General features: G+C 36.7%; 1 protein-coding gene across 6 annotated transcripts in view; it reads left to right on the top strand.

Moving 5' to 3' along the window:
- The window catches only part of ST7 (suppression of tumorigenicity 7), a 291,352-nt gene that overhangs the window by 103,595 nt on the left and 173,175 nt on the right, over positions 1 to 14,582 (top strand). Inside the window, exon 1 of one of the 6 annotated variants that reach the window (XM_036759847.1) lies at positions 9,886 to 9,954. The exons of the other annotated variants lie outside the window; for them this stretch is intronic. Within the exon in view, the coding sequence (XP_036615742.1) occupies position 9,954 (1 nt within the window). The 5' untranslated portion in view covers positions 9,886 to 9,953. Of the gene's footprint in view, positions 1 to 9,885; positions 9,955 to 14,582 lie in introns of those variants that run through there. 6 annotated transcript variants of the gene reach the window in all.

The raw sequence follows: 14,582 nt of genomic DNA, 5'->3' as shown, positions 1-14,582 counted from the left end.
AATGTAATTGGTTTTCTTTTTAATCCTAATGTATTTTATTTTGTACATTTAAAAAACGTGATTCTGAGAATGAATCCATAAGCTCTACCAGACTGCCAAAGGACTTTGGGCTTTATAGCACAAAAAAGGTTTAGAATTCCTTCTATAGGAGAAGGAAAGAGGAAGAATAGGAGAAGGCATCTATGTACTCCTCTTTTTCTTTATGTCATCTTTTTTCCCCTTTACCACTGCTATATTAAAATATTTGAAAATAGCTTTCTTAAAGGAAACCTCTGGAAGCTTGAGGGAATCCTCATACAATTTTACAGAATACTTGTTATGATATTCATTGTAATGGGATTTGACTTATCTTAAATTACCACAGGAAAGACTTTTGATAATTTAAAAGTTATGAGAACAAAAGCTCTTTAATCTCAAATGAATAGGTGCACTTGTCTTGCTTGATTCATACTTTACTTTTGGTTTTTGTGAACAGGCAATCTGGAATAAATAAGAATTATGCATCTCGACAAGTTTCATATTGCTGGCCAGTAATTTAGGAGGATGTCTCATTCTCTACTTTCTCAGGGAGGACTGATATGATGTAACTGGAGACTTGAATTTCTCTTGAAGGTTTCTCTGAAGACCATACAAAAATCTGATCCACCCCTCTGTGAGGTCCATTGCAGTCTGCTCACAGTGGTGAATAAGTACAGCATTTGGCACTTGACATATTTTTAATAATAATACAAAATGTTAAAGTCACAAATGACTTCTAGTTGTAAACCTCTTCAAGGCCTCTGGATATTTTATTTGCATTGGTTTTATTATACCTAGCTCCTCCTTTTCCAGTGATGCTTTAAATAACTATATTTGCACTAATTTAAAAACTTCTCTTAAAAGAATAAACATTCAGTGAAGCCTTATGCTGAATGTATGTTTTGTGCAGACGATCCAGTAACTCGTAACTCCAAAAATTGTAGTAATCATTGTTATCGTACCCTGAAATTGTTTAATTTTGTTGCATTCTGTTCTCCCTTTAATTTGCACATGTTTAATTATCGTAAGATAAATGTTATTTTCATAAGTTTTTAGAGAGGGAGATACTTTTGAAATAACTATAAGCAGCCTAAGGTGTTACAAAAACTAAGAATAATCAAGGTCAGAAAGAAACTGGCTTTTCTAGATTAATTGAAATAGCTTACTCCCATACCTTCATCAGGTTTATAGCAGCCTAATCTATCTGACTAGTTACTGATTGCCACGTGCCATCTTGGTTTTATGTGTGTTTGTCACAGGAAGTAGGCTCTAATGATTGTAATTGCCCGTGCTTCATTAATATTCATGGCACATGTCTCTCACCCCTTGCTTGTAGCTAATTCTCTGTATATTTAACTAATTCACCATTTCACTTTTCATTTTGGCATGCTGGGCTGTAGGCTTTAGAGGGTGTGAGTGAGGTAGAGAGCAGCTGAGAGAAGAATGGGTACCCAGAATCCAGTGCTTGGATTCACACATTGGTTCAGTGATTCTCAGAACAAGTCTTTTGATGCTGGTCAAAAGAAAATGCCAAGTGGTGCTGAAGCCGACCTAACATCTGCACGTGACATTCTAGGCATCTGGCTGCTTGGCTGCTTTCTACTGTATTTTGTTTTCAGGTTGCCAGCTGCCTCCTAAGTGATCGGCAACAATTGAAATAAGAAAAAAAAAAGAAAATTAATAGGGCATGCAGGCTGCATTTAGAATACTAATTTTAAAATGTGCCCCTTATTTCCTGTATGGCATGATGGGATAGGTTAGTATCGCAAATGCAGTAGTTTATCCTTCTCCCCCTGCAGGGTTGTCTTTTAAAATGGAAGTTCCACCCTCCTCACCCCTCCACTCTCCACCACCCCCTTTTACCTTCTCAGGACATTCTTACGGTAAAAATACATGTACATTTTCATGGTTAAATCTTATAATGGAATAGATGTAAATGCTTCCTGTAAGAAAAAATTGAGATGGTTACGGAGTTCAATGTTTGATGCTTTAATAACAACCTAGTACTTAAAAAAAAGGAACTTAGTCTAGAAAGCATTTACTACAATTTAAATGCCATCTCACAGTGTACTTTGTAGATAGATTCTTGGAGTGGAGTTGGGTCCCTTGTAATTGAATTTGGATATAGAATACTCAGGAGTGTGTGTTATACCAGGCATATGTATTTTACTGTTTATAAGACAAATACCCATTTCCATTGATCTTTCTTATTTTTCTTAGTTAATTACTGTGACAGTTCAAGTCAATAAACATATATTAATCTTGAGGTTAGCAGAATAATGGCCTTCCGTCCAAATGAAGTGTCTTCTTCCCTAATTATCATTTTTATCACAGCCTAATATCAGGTGAATATTGCTTGCTATATACAAAGTGCTGAGGAAATAGAAAAGTGAAATAAGATAAGTTGATTCCATTAAGGAATTTATAGTCTAGTTGAGATATATAAATGTACTCAAATGTAGAATATAATGAGGGGTCCAAAGAAAGGGTACTTCAGTACCTTCCCTAGGGTCACTTGCACTCACTCGTGCTCACAGGTTGGGGTGTGGCTCACTGTTACTACTTAGGATTCTAGGAAAAATTTTAGAATAGGATTCCTAAGATCCCAAGGATATAGAATTTTTAGTCTTGTTACTCCTGAGCCCTCTCCAGCGTACTCCTCATCCATTAGAATAAGTTGAATTTCATTAACTTTTAGAAAAGAGATTTTTTTATTAAGAAATTATAGTGAGAACAGTAGCTATAAATTACAACCCCACCCCCAAACTGGGGGCCTGCTCTTTCCCCTTGCATATCTAAGGTTTCTTAAGAGAGTGGGCTCAGATTTACAGAGAAGTGGTAATGAGGCATACTCACAGAGAATGTGTGTAGCAAAGGGGTATTTACTTCCTGACTCTTGGTCCTGGTTTTCTCCCTTAATGCAGACTCACAAGGTTCTTATCAGGGGAAACTCTCTGTTGGGCTTTGAGAATTGATGCCTTTATAGTACTACTCACCATGGTAAGGAGTGACTATCACTTAAGACACTACTATCTTCAGATGACTGTCTTTACACTTCTGTCTGTAGGTGCTTCCTTTTTCGCTGGCCGTCTCCTCTGTGGTGGCCATTGTCTTTTAGTCATTGGTAGGACTTCTGATGGGATCTCTGGCCCTCCTTTACCCATATTGTTGACTGGATATGCCTCTCTTTGAATGCTTATTTGCCTAAGATCAGGAAAAATTAGTGCAAAGGAAACAGAGGTGCCATGTACTTACAGACACATAATAATTAGACAGATGATAGTCTCACTTGATACCTGGAAGCAAAAGAGTCCAAGAGTTTGATGAGTCATCCCTTTTTCATTTGGACGCACTCTCAGTTCAGTGTCTGTAGTCATTGGTTCTTCCAGCTCTGCAGCTAATCGGAAGACTTTTTGTCATCACAAAAATACCACCCTTTTGGGCAAACATGGCTGGAAATGGAAAACAAATCCATTGTTTTATGTGTTAGATTCTGGAAAAGATATGTTTGTGAAGGAAGGGATATGTTTGCATGGTCTGTATAACCTACCAGGAAGAGCAAATTCAAGTATGCTCTAAGGACTGGGCCCTCAATGGCCAGTCTTCCCATTAATTACCTTGATAAGAAAGATTTGAGAACAAAAAAATCACTTCCAATTGTGGTGACTTCCATATGCCATAATTGAACCCTTTTGCTCCAGAAGAACCTGAACTTGATGGTAGTCGTGGCAATAGTAGTAGCAGGAGTGAGATTATAATTACTATTTGGTTGAGGTGACAGTTTTGCTTCACAAAAGTTTAACCTTCTTGCCCTAAACCATTGTACCCCTTGGGCTTTGGGGAACCATGAGAAGAGCTTCTTTTGGGTCCCCTCAGGAGGTGGCATGTACTTCTCCCACACTGGAGGCCTGCAAGCAAAGGCCAGATGAACACTTCATTATTGGGTGGAACAGATCCTTTTTCAGGTACTGTTTGGACTAGATGAGGTCCCTTCCAAATCTAAAGTTATGTTTTCTTTGTATATACTTTGCATTTATTTATCTGTGTTAAGTCTTTCCTCCCCTTCCCTATCCATTCTGCCAGGAGAACATAAACTCCTAGAGGTCAGGGATTATTTCTTGTTTTGACCTGGTTTTCTCAGCCTCTAGTACAACATTTTGCTCATAACAAGTATTTAATAAATGCTTTTCGAATTGAATTGAATTGCATGGATGCCAGTGGAGCCCAGGCTGCCCATCTGTTATCCCTTGCACTCACTAGATGACCCAATCAGTTCTTTTTCTGATCATGTATGTCCCTAATGATGTTTTCTGACGATTAACAGTTTGTAATGTCCAAAGCATATGGGCACCAGCATACATCAGTGGGAAACACCTTCTTCGAAAAGATGTTATTATTATTAAGCACATCCTATATGAAGTGTTGGTTTCTCAAAATGCTGTGGGTTAACAAATACAGGGTTTCAGATGTTTAGAATCCAGATATGTTAAAATTCTCCCAGTAGCTTCTCCTCCACAACCACTGTTCTTGCTTTAGGTTATCCTGAAGCCTGGGTAGTGAAGGAAAGCTTCTTTGTTATTCTTTTATGGTTATGACTATTGTATGTCAGTGAAACTACTGAAAATCCTTAATATTGTGAAAAAGGGAGCCAGGAGAGTTCTGTATAGTAGTGTCGTGAATCCATTTAATATAGTCCTTTTGTGAGTGATTCAACAGTTTCATATTTTAAAGTGGGAACTTAATTACTAGCTATCATAAATAGAATAAATTTCATTTAATGGAAAAATAATTTTCAACACTTTAGATGTCATATATTACCCAAGTGACCAAATTTCTCTTACGTCTTTGATGGGAGAAGGGAGGAAACATATATTGGTAGTTTCTCAAAAACAAGAAAAACCAATGTGTGTCAGTATGTGGTGATCAACTCTCCCACACAATTTATTTTCTTCCAGATCGGTTTCTATAATACTGGACCTTCAGAGCAGTGTCAGAAATTGCTCCTAAATGTTTTTCAGTATTATAAGCAGCTGGGTTTTTTGATGAGGAAAATTGATTTTAAAGTAGGCAAAGAAAAAACCCACCAAAACATTTTTTCTTTGTTTTCATTCTGCTCACATAGAAACTAGGTTAAGTATTTGGGAGCTTTTTTGTAATAGATAATTTGGCTTACAGAAATGATAAGTACTCCCTAGATGGGCTTCTTGACTTTTTGCCATACATTCTCTTGTTCTTGTCTTATTTTGGTCTTTGTTCACTATTCGTTTGTTTCCCCCAAAGAACATGTTGGAATGAATTTGAGGTTTAAAGCTAAAATCCTGGTGAGTATATGGAAGCCGGGTAAAATCAACATATCTAATCCTTTCTAGGAATTGAGACTTTGCTCAGGATCACTGTTCCCCTTAGGTACTATATTGATATACATTTATACCAGAAGTTTAGTTGTTACAGTATTGAAATATGAGTGGGTTTAACACTAAAGAGAAAGCCTCCAGAATATCAGAATTTGGGTACCTTCAATATGTGTCTGTTTTCAAATGATTACAAATAAATTCACTTTCTGAAAAGAGAAATACTCAGTTATAACCTGTTTCAGACTCTTCTGTGAATGAAAATCTAAGGAAGGGGTAACAAAATGGAATTCTTAGCAGTGGATAGAATAGAATTCTTGATATGGATACCTTACTTTTTTGTATAAAACTTACTGAGCATTTACCACATCTATAGTGTCTCCAGATCTTCTTGAAAAAAGTATTAAAGCTCTCTAGCTGTGTGAGGCTTCTTAAAACCTTTTTGTTTCTTGTATTTCTTAATCATGAGCCATATTTTTCAATATATTTTTTGCCTAAGCCTACATTTGCAGAGAAGTCACTAAATATTAAAGTATATGTTGACTCAATTTTGAGGGTTTTTGTAGAATTTCTCCAACTCCTCATTCTGTGCAATATATGTTAGTGTATAAGCTTCATTGATCTTCATGGTAATCTTTTCGCTAATGCTTATCATGGATGTTATAAAGCAAGGTGATGAGGTGTCTCCTGAAATGATGTGCCTTCGGTTGGAAGATAATGCTAAATCTACTACTTTATTTTCCTTTCTCAAGAGAATTCATTAGTCATCTTTCCACTTAGGGACAACTTTCTTATTTCAGTTAGGTTTACCTGGATTTCTCATCAAATCAATTAGTCAAAAGTGTGGACTAACACTGGATAACTCTATATTGGGATTGGTTGAAATAATTAGATACATCTTTGGGCCCAAGTATCTAAGAGAAGGAGTTTCCATCAAGAACATTACAGCAACAGCTTCAGGATTTAAGCTTTGGAAATGCTTTGAGGAACCAGACCTTTGCATTTGTAATTAGAAGGCGGTACCACCTCACAGCTATCAAATTGGAAAAGGAAAATGATAAATATTGGAGAAGATGTGAAAAAATTGAGCCTTTAATGCATTGTTGGTGGAGTCTTGAACTGACTCAACCACTCTGAAGAGCAGTTTGGAACTGTGCCCAAAAGGCAATCAGACTCTGCATACCCTTTGATCCAGCAATACCACTGCTAGATCTATATCCCAAAGACGTACCAAAAAAAGCGGGGTGAGAGGAGAGGACCTATTTGTATAAAAATATTTAGTAGCCCTTTTCTGTGGTAGCAATGAATTGGAAATTGAGGGGATCAGCAATTGGGGAATGGCTGAATAGGTTGTGTGGTATATGAATGTAATAGAATACTGTTGTGCTGTAAGAAATGATGAGCAGGTGGATTTCAGAAAAACCTGGAAAGACTTACATGAACTGATGCAAAGTAAAGTAAGCAGAACCAGGAGAACATTGTACACAGTAACAGCAATGTAATATGATGATCAACTGTAATCGACTTAACTCATCTCAGCAATACAATGATCTGGACAATTCCTAAAGATTCACGATGGAAAATGCTATCCACCTCCAGAGAAAGAACTATGGAGTCTGAATGCAAATGGAAGCATCCTATTTTTACTTTTTAAATTATTTTGTAGTTTTTTTCCTTTTGTTCTGTTTCTTCTTTCACAACATGACCTATATGGAAATATGTTTTACATGGTTGCATATCTATAACCCATGTCAGATTGCTTACTGTTTTGGGGAGGAGGAAGAGAGGGAGAAAAATTTGAAACTCAAAATTTTATTTAAAAAATGAATGTTAAAAATTGTCTTTACATGTAATTGGAAAAATACTATTAAAAAAAGAAAGTGGTGCATGTGTGCGTGCATGCATGTGTGTGTGCATATGTGCATGTGTGTGTGTGTGTGTGTGTGTGTGTAGGACTTCTATCCAACAAGGAGCTGTGTTGGTATCAATATTTTAGGTCTAGGGGCAGCTAGGTGGCGCAGTGAGTAGAGCAGTGGCCCTGGAGTCAGGAGGACCTTAACCCCAATTGCCCTGCCTTCCCCCCTCAAAAAAAAATATGTTGGGTCTATAAAAACTTACCAGTTAGTCAGACATATATTAAGTGCCTACTGTGTGCCAAGTACTTTGCTAGCTACTAGGGAAGCAAATACAAAAAAAAATAGAAAACAATTGCAGTTATATTTTTTTGGTTTAGATTTGTGGTTTTATTAATATGGGGAAAATCCGGGTGTGAAAACCCCCTCCAGTGATTCAGATTAGTAAATCTTTTATATATTTTAGTTTTAGAGAGTTGTATGAGATACTGAGAATGATTTACTAAGTGACACACAAATAGAATCTGTCAGAACCAGGATTTGAACTCAGAGCTTTGTGACTGTAAAACTGTCCCTCTTATCAACCATACCATGCTGTCTTTTTGCATCATAAAATAAGATATGTTAATATATTCATGTGTCTGGTAGCACAAGTTAATTGCACTTATTGGAATATAATACAGCCCTATGAATTCATGTTACCATGTTATCCTCATTCTTTCTGATGGAGTTATTATGCCATTATCAATTTATTACCATGTAATAACATACATTATTTAAACAATAATCATCCAAGCCATGGGGCAAATCCTGGAAATTTATGGCCAGCTGGAAGGGAGTTGGTTGCCAGAGATGCAGCTGAACAGATATTCTGTATCAAGGTCATTTCTGGTATTTTAAAATGGAAAGAGAAAGAGTAGTAAAGAATCATGGGAGCATAGATGCTTTTTTGAGTGATAAAATTTGAGTTGGTGGGTAAAGGACATCCTAAGGCAAGTAATGCCCTTTCTATTAGTTAATCAGTTTGTGTGAATTATCTCTCAGTATTCCTTTTGCTTTAGAATTAGCAATAAGTTGGCAATTAAATCATGTCTATAAACCATTGCCATACTGAAGAACAGGGACAATGACTGTGGTGTTGGCACACATCTGTGCATAATGTAGCAATTCTGAGCCATACTTGCTATTTTCCTGTAGTAGTGATATGTCTCTTTCTTGGCAAAAAAATTCCTTATGTTTAAAATAAGTCTGTGTGCTATTCATAAATAGTAATATTTACCCTGAAACAAATAAGACCCTACGAAGGTCTTACATAAGGGAATGTCAGATCTAAATGGTCAGAACCATTCTGGGCATACGTATGATTTAAGAGCCTAATTTCAAGCTTGCAAGACAATCTTTTGAAGCCATGTTTTAAGTTCTTTTATGCCCCTTCTACTCTCAGTCAAATAGTTTGACATCATTGAGTTTATTGAGTTTGTACTTTTTCCTTTTCTCCTGTCATTTCTCTGTTAGAGGTGCTGATGGAGATCTGGATTAAGGAGATAGAAGTGAGAAGAGTTTATAGTAGGGAGGTGAGACATTTTAAATTTTTAATGAAATTTTTAAAACTCACAACACTTGGTAGCTAATTAAATATAGGGATCATTAGGTCACAGATGTATAAATGAAAGGAACTCAAAGGGCATCTAGTCCAACTTTCATTTTATAGGTAAGAAAATCAAGGCCTAGTGAGGTTAAGTGACTTGCCACCAAAGTTCATACAGGCAGAAAGTGGCAGAGGTGGAGTTTGAATTCAGAACTTGTGATACCCTTTCTACTGTGCCATAAACCTGGGTGACATAAAAGTATGATGCAAATATAAGAGTTGGGGGTCAAAATTTTGAAGGAAAGATGGTGAAGATTCCTTTTTTTTTTTTCCAGGGCACAGGACAAGGATCTATTCAGGTGATGAGGGAAGCACCTGAGTTTAAATTTCTAGGAGCAGGTTGGAAATTTAAGACTGGATCTGACATAACATGATCAAAAAGAGAACTCTGAAAGATTTCATTAGTGTCCTGTTAGAGTCTTAGTGAAAAACATTTTGAGACTTCAGTCAAGATGCCTACCTGAAAGCAGGTCAGACCACCTAGATACCTACAAACCTTAAAAAAAAAACCCCTAGAAATTCCCACCAGACTGAATAATGATAAATAAACCCAATGAAAACTACATTAGGCAACTTTTTCACCCTAGAATTGCATAAAAATTTGGCTAAAAGCCTCTACAGACTAGAGGAAAGGGGGACACCAACAAAGCCAGCTCCAGTGCAGGCAAACAATCTCAGTTTCCCAGCCTGTCCAAAGACAAGCCAGACATAATTGTATCCTGTGAGGCTCTGTGTTCAGAGAAGTCAAGAAGAATGGGTACCCTGCAGAAAAGCCCCAGAGATGTCAGAATACCCCAGGGTGTGGACAATAGTAGTCTTGGGGAGCATCATGAAAGTTCTTAGGCAAGAACAGCCCAGGAGCTTTGAGGTCCATAGCACCCTATCCTGCCATACCTCAGAGAACCCCACAGATCCAGTGCTCTGAGCGTCAGAGACCAATATGAGCTCAACCTTCAAAGACTGAAGATCAGGATAGAAATACAGTGAACCCAGGATGAAACCAAGAAGGGCTGATCGCTTCTCTTAACAGACAGCAGATAATGGATGTGGTAAAAAACCTCAATTCAGGAACTAAAACTGGAGAGTAAGTAAATAAAAGGAAACACTAAATAGTACCAAAAAAATTTACTGTAGAAGTAGAGATTCCCTAAAAGAAGTAAACAAGTCTATAATAACTACATAGTTTCTCAAAGGAAAAAAAAAATGGGCTTTCCTCAAGAACTATATATAAGTCCCTAGGAAAAGAAAAACTAAATGAAAGATGAAAAAAATGAAATCTCTAGGAGGAAAAAAACAGCAAAGACAATATGTACTTTAGAAGAGAAAATGGTAAACCTTATGCAAGTAAGGGTCTCCCTAAATATCAGAATAGAGCAAATAGAATTGCAAGAAATATTAGAACAAAATTGAAAGATTTAAACAAAATAGAAGAAAATGCAAGACATCTGATATAAAAAACCAACTAACTTGTTAAAGGTGAAAGAGAGATAATTTAAGATTAATTAGACTTCCTAAAAACTATGATTTAAAAAACCCACCATCACACTGGATTTCAAGAAATCATAAATTTACTTTATATTTCAAGAAATCATAAATTTAAACTCCTTAGATATATTAGAGCCAGAAAACAAAGATAGAATCCACTGATCACCTCCCGAAAGGAGCCCCAAAAGGAAAAATTCCAAGAATGTGATAACCAAAATCCAAAACATCCATTTAAAAAAAAAACATACTGCAATCATTGAGAAAGAAGCAGTTCAGGTACCCAGCAACCAATGTCCGGATCACACAAGACTTGAAAGCTTCAACTAAGAGAAGATTTGGGAATATCATATTCCAAAAAGCAAAAGAGATAGGCTTACAACTAAGAATAATACCATGCAAAGCTGAGTGGGATCCTATTGGAGGAAAAATGGGCCTTTAATGGAATATGAGCATTTTAAAGCATTTAAACATTTTTTTTAAAAAGGAACTTTTAAATAAGAACCTCAATATATTTGCCTAAAAAGGTACGTTTATCTGAGCAGTGGATATGGGTTGCATTATAACATAGCACTAACATTCTGATAAGTGAAGAATATAGATACAAGTGTACCTTTAGAACCATGATGTCTTCAAGGGGTACTGAGTGAATTAAATAAGAAAAAGAAAGGATCTGGAGGTATACTGGTTTTGTTCTGGGGGTTTTAAGAGAAGAAAGAGAAGGGAAAGTAAAAGAAATACACTAGAGTCGAAAGGAGGGAGAAGGGGGTAGAACTTGCTTCTTTCTCATAATTGGGATTCCTGAAAAAAAGAATGTACAAACATGGAGGCTGGGGTGGGGGTGGGGTGGGGGAAATGAACGTTCCTCTGGTCTGAAAATGGACAGGAGAATGAAAACACATGCGTTTTGTTTGTAGAGATGTATCAAATTTAACAGGGAAGCAAGTGTGCCTAGAGATAGGGTGGTTAAAAGGGAGGAGGGAATAGCTAGAAAGAAAACAAACTTCTTGATTTGGAAGGGTGTTTAAAAAAAACAGCTAAAATGTAAGGGGATCCTCATCAGTTGGGGAGTGGCTGAGCAAATCATAGTGTATCATTGTATATTGGATAGTATGAACTGACTCAAAGAGAAGTAAACAGAAGGAGGAGCAGAGTTTATACAAGGGCAGGAGTATTGTAAAGAAAAACAACTTGGAAATAATTAAGAACTCTCATCAATTCTCTCCAGAAGACCTACAATGAAGCATATTAGCTATCTCCTTAAAAAGAGATGACCAGTCAACTCAAAGTGAAGAATACAAGAATATACTTTTTGGATGTGGCCATTATTTATTTATTTTGCTATCCTTATTTGTTAGAAGACATTTAAAAAAACAAATCTTTCTCTAGCTTTTAATTGAGAGGTAAGGGATGGTGGGTCCACAATGGTGATGGCAAAAACAAAAAAAGGTGTTTAAAAATGCAAAGAAGATAAAAGAACGGAATTCAGAAGGAGGCATTGATAAGCAAGACAGTTTTGAAAATAACTTGTGGAATTCATTTTATACTTTTTTTGAAATAGCAAGCAGTATGGAATGGACATTCATAATTTCATTTGTAGTCCTTTTTGTATGTTCTGCTATTATAAGGAAATCCTCTTTTTATTGGAGTTTAAGTTCAGAATAACAAGTAATAAAACAAAAGCATTTTGTGGCTGGTAAACCATTTATAAATATTATTTTAATATCTGAGACTAATGAGAATGGATGAATTCCCCAAAGGAAAAAGTATAGAGAAAAGGGGAGGAAGTTGATCTTTGGAGAATATCCGCAATTGGGGTAAGGAGTGGAGGAAGAGGAAGAGAAGCCAAAAAAGGAAATAGAAGCATCAGAGATAGAGGGTTGAGAATAGTGAACATAGGACTACAAATAACATGCTTTTAAATTTCCATTAAAAATTGAATTTGCTAAACATAAGAAAGAGAAAGGTTCATTGGCCTTTCTGCAGTTTTAAGGTTTTTTTTCCTATTAAAAGTAATTTTACAGGGTACCACTAGGTATGATAAAGGGTTTTTTCCTTGTAAATGATGATTCAAGTTTCATCTTTATAATTTTCCTGTTTATAAAATTGGGGCGCATTGGTCTCATTTACAGTCTCAATATGTGTGAATTTTAAGGAGGTAGTTTTCCGCAGAATTTGGAAACTAGTTGGAAAAAAGTTTCACAAGAAGAAGACACCAGGGGACTAAAAGGTTCAAGACATCTGGATGATCCCACATAGAGATGATATGGAGGACACAGGAGAATACAATTTCTTTTTCTTCAAAAAAGTAAGAAAGTAGGGGAAAACGTAGACGGAGAAGCAAAGGATCATGTAGAATGTTGAAAACTATAAAGTGCTCCTAGAAGAGAATGGTAGGGAAGATAACAAAAGAAAATTTCTCAGGTCTTAAGAGAATCAAAAGAACCAAAGTAAGAAATGAAATGCTGCTTGGGAAAGGAATTAAGAACAGAAACAGGAGAGCACTTAATAATGTGATGTAAAAAAAGCTTACCCTTTTATTAGCTGGGAACGGTAAGCGTAAAGACTTTCTTGATCCTGCTGCTTTCAGAGAGATAGAAATCAAGACTGTCCATGTTCCAAAGACCATTTTTAACATTCTGTTAGTCTGAATATACCTTGTTATCCCACAAACCCTAGCACTATTAACAGTTTTGCTCTGCCTTTAATGTATCATAGTCACAAATCTTATTTTCATTCTGCTTTCCTCATCTCTAACCGGAGCCACAGTAGAGGTTTACAAGGGAAGGCTTGATCTATAAACATAATCCAAAAGCAGGGGAAACAGAGGGTGCTATGATGTGATGAAAAATGACAGAATTGACCTGTCTGAGGGTCTTTAGTTCTATCCCATCAGTGGAAAAGGACTGTTCTAAACTCTCCCCTTAATTCCCATCATTAGCCAGAAGACTATTCTGAAACCTCCTTCTATTTTCTAGGACAGGGGTGGGGAACCTGCGGTCTGAGGCCACATGTGGCCTTCTAGGTCCTTGGGTGTGGCCTTTTGACTGAGTCCAAGTTTTACAGAACAAATCCTTTTAGGAAGGGGATTTGTTCTATGAAGTTTGGATTCAGTCAAAGGACTTGAGGACCTAGAGGCCACAGGTTCCCCACCTTGCTCTAGAATGTACTTGGGCTTCACCTCTCTTCAAGGACTCATGATTCATTCATTGATAGGGTTATGAAAAGTTCCATACTTTTTACCTGGCCCTTCTGGCTGCCAGGACCACATATGAGTATCAATCATTTCTTTAACTTGGTCTCCACCTCCTCTCTTGTAGGAGGAAAGAGGGAAAATGTTTCAGAAACATGTATGTGTACACTGTGAGGACTAGTACAGGCAGATTATTACAGGCAATAATCTCTTTCTTAATACATCATGAAGTTCACAAAGTTCCTTCCAAAAAACTGAGAATTGTTGATATATTATTAAATTCTAATGATTTTAAAATGGAACAGACTGCCATTCACATTCTTAAAAGAATTAAAATTACAGTAAGACCTTCTTAGACTGGGAAGGTAGAAAACTAAGCTGAATCTGGGCAAAGTATATTAAGACTATGCCAATCAAGTGAAATCAAAAGCATTTATTAAGTACTGACTGTGTATCCAGCACTGTGCTGAGCACTGAGGATACAAAGAAAGGCAACCTTTACTCTTTCTTTCCCTCCCCAGACACTTCCTGCCAAAACTCTAAAAACAAACAAAAAGATAGTTCCAGCTCTTAATAAGACCTGCATAATGTATACTGGGGGAGACAATATGCAAACAACTACAAGCAAAATATATACAGGACTAATTAGAGATAATATTAGAGGGAAGACACTAAGATGGTGCATTGCTTCCTGGGATAGTAATTAAATAACCCAACAGAAAGCTAACTTTCTTGGAGAACGTAGTAGAAGAACGAGGAGCTTCTTCGTTTGGCATTCAGGCATTGTTGTGAGTTTGAGGCTTTTCTGCCTTTGCAGCCTCATCTCATACCGTTCTTCATGTGTGCTAATGTAGAGCCAAAATGGAGTCCTTGCCATCCTCTTTCGTAGGAAGTGATTTTTCTGCTCCTTTGTCTTTGTTCATGCTTCCTTCTTCATTTAAGCACTTGTTGAGTTCTGTTGATTTTCTAAGGCCCAAATCAAATGCCGCCTTTTCCATGAAGCCTTCCTTGATCCCACGGGAAGAAATACTCTTTGT

The sequence above is a fragment of the Trichosurus vulpecula genome, chromosome 5 (assembly GCF_011100635.1).
Source record: "Trichosurus vulpecula isolate mTriVul1 chromosome 5, mTriVul1.pri, whole genome shotgun sequence".
NCBI lineage: Eukaryota > Metazoa > Chordata > Mammalia > Diprotodontia > Phalangeridae > Trichosurus > Trichosurus vulpecula.
This window is presented reverse-complemented; position numbering and strand designations above follow the sequence as displayed.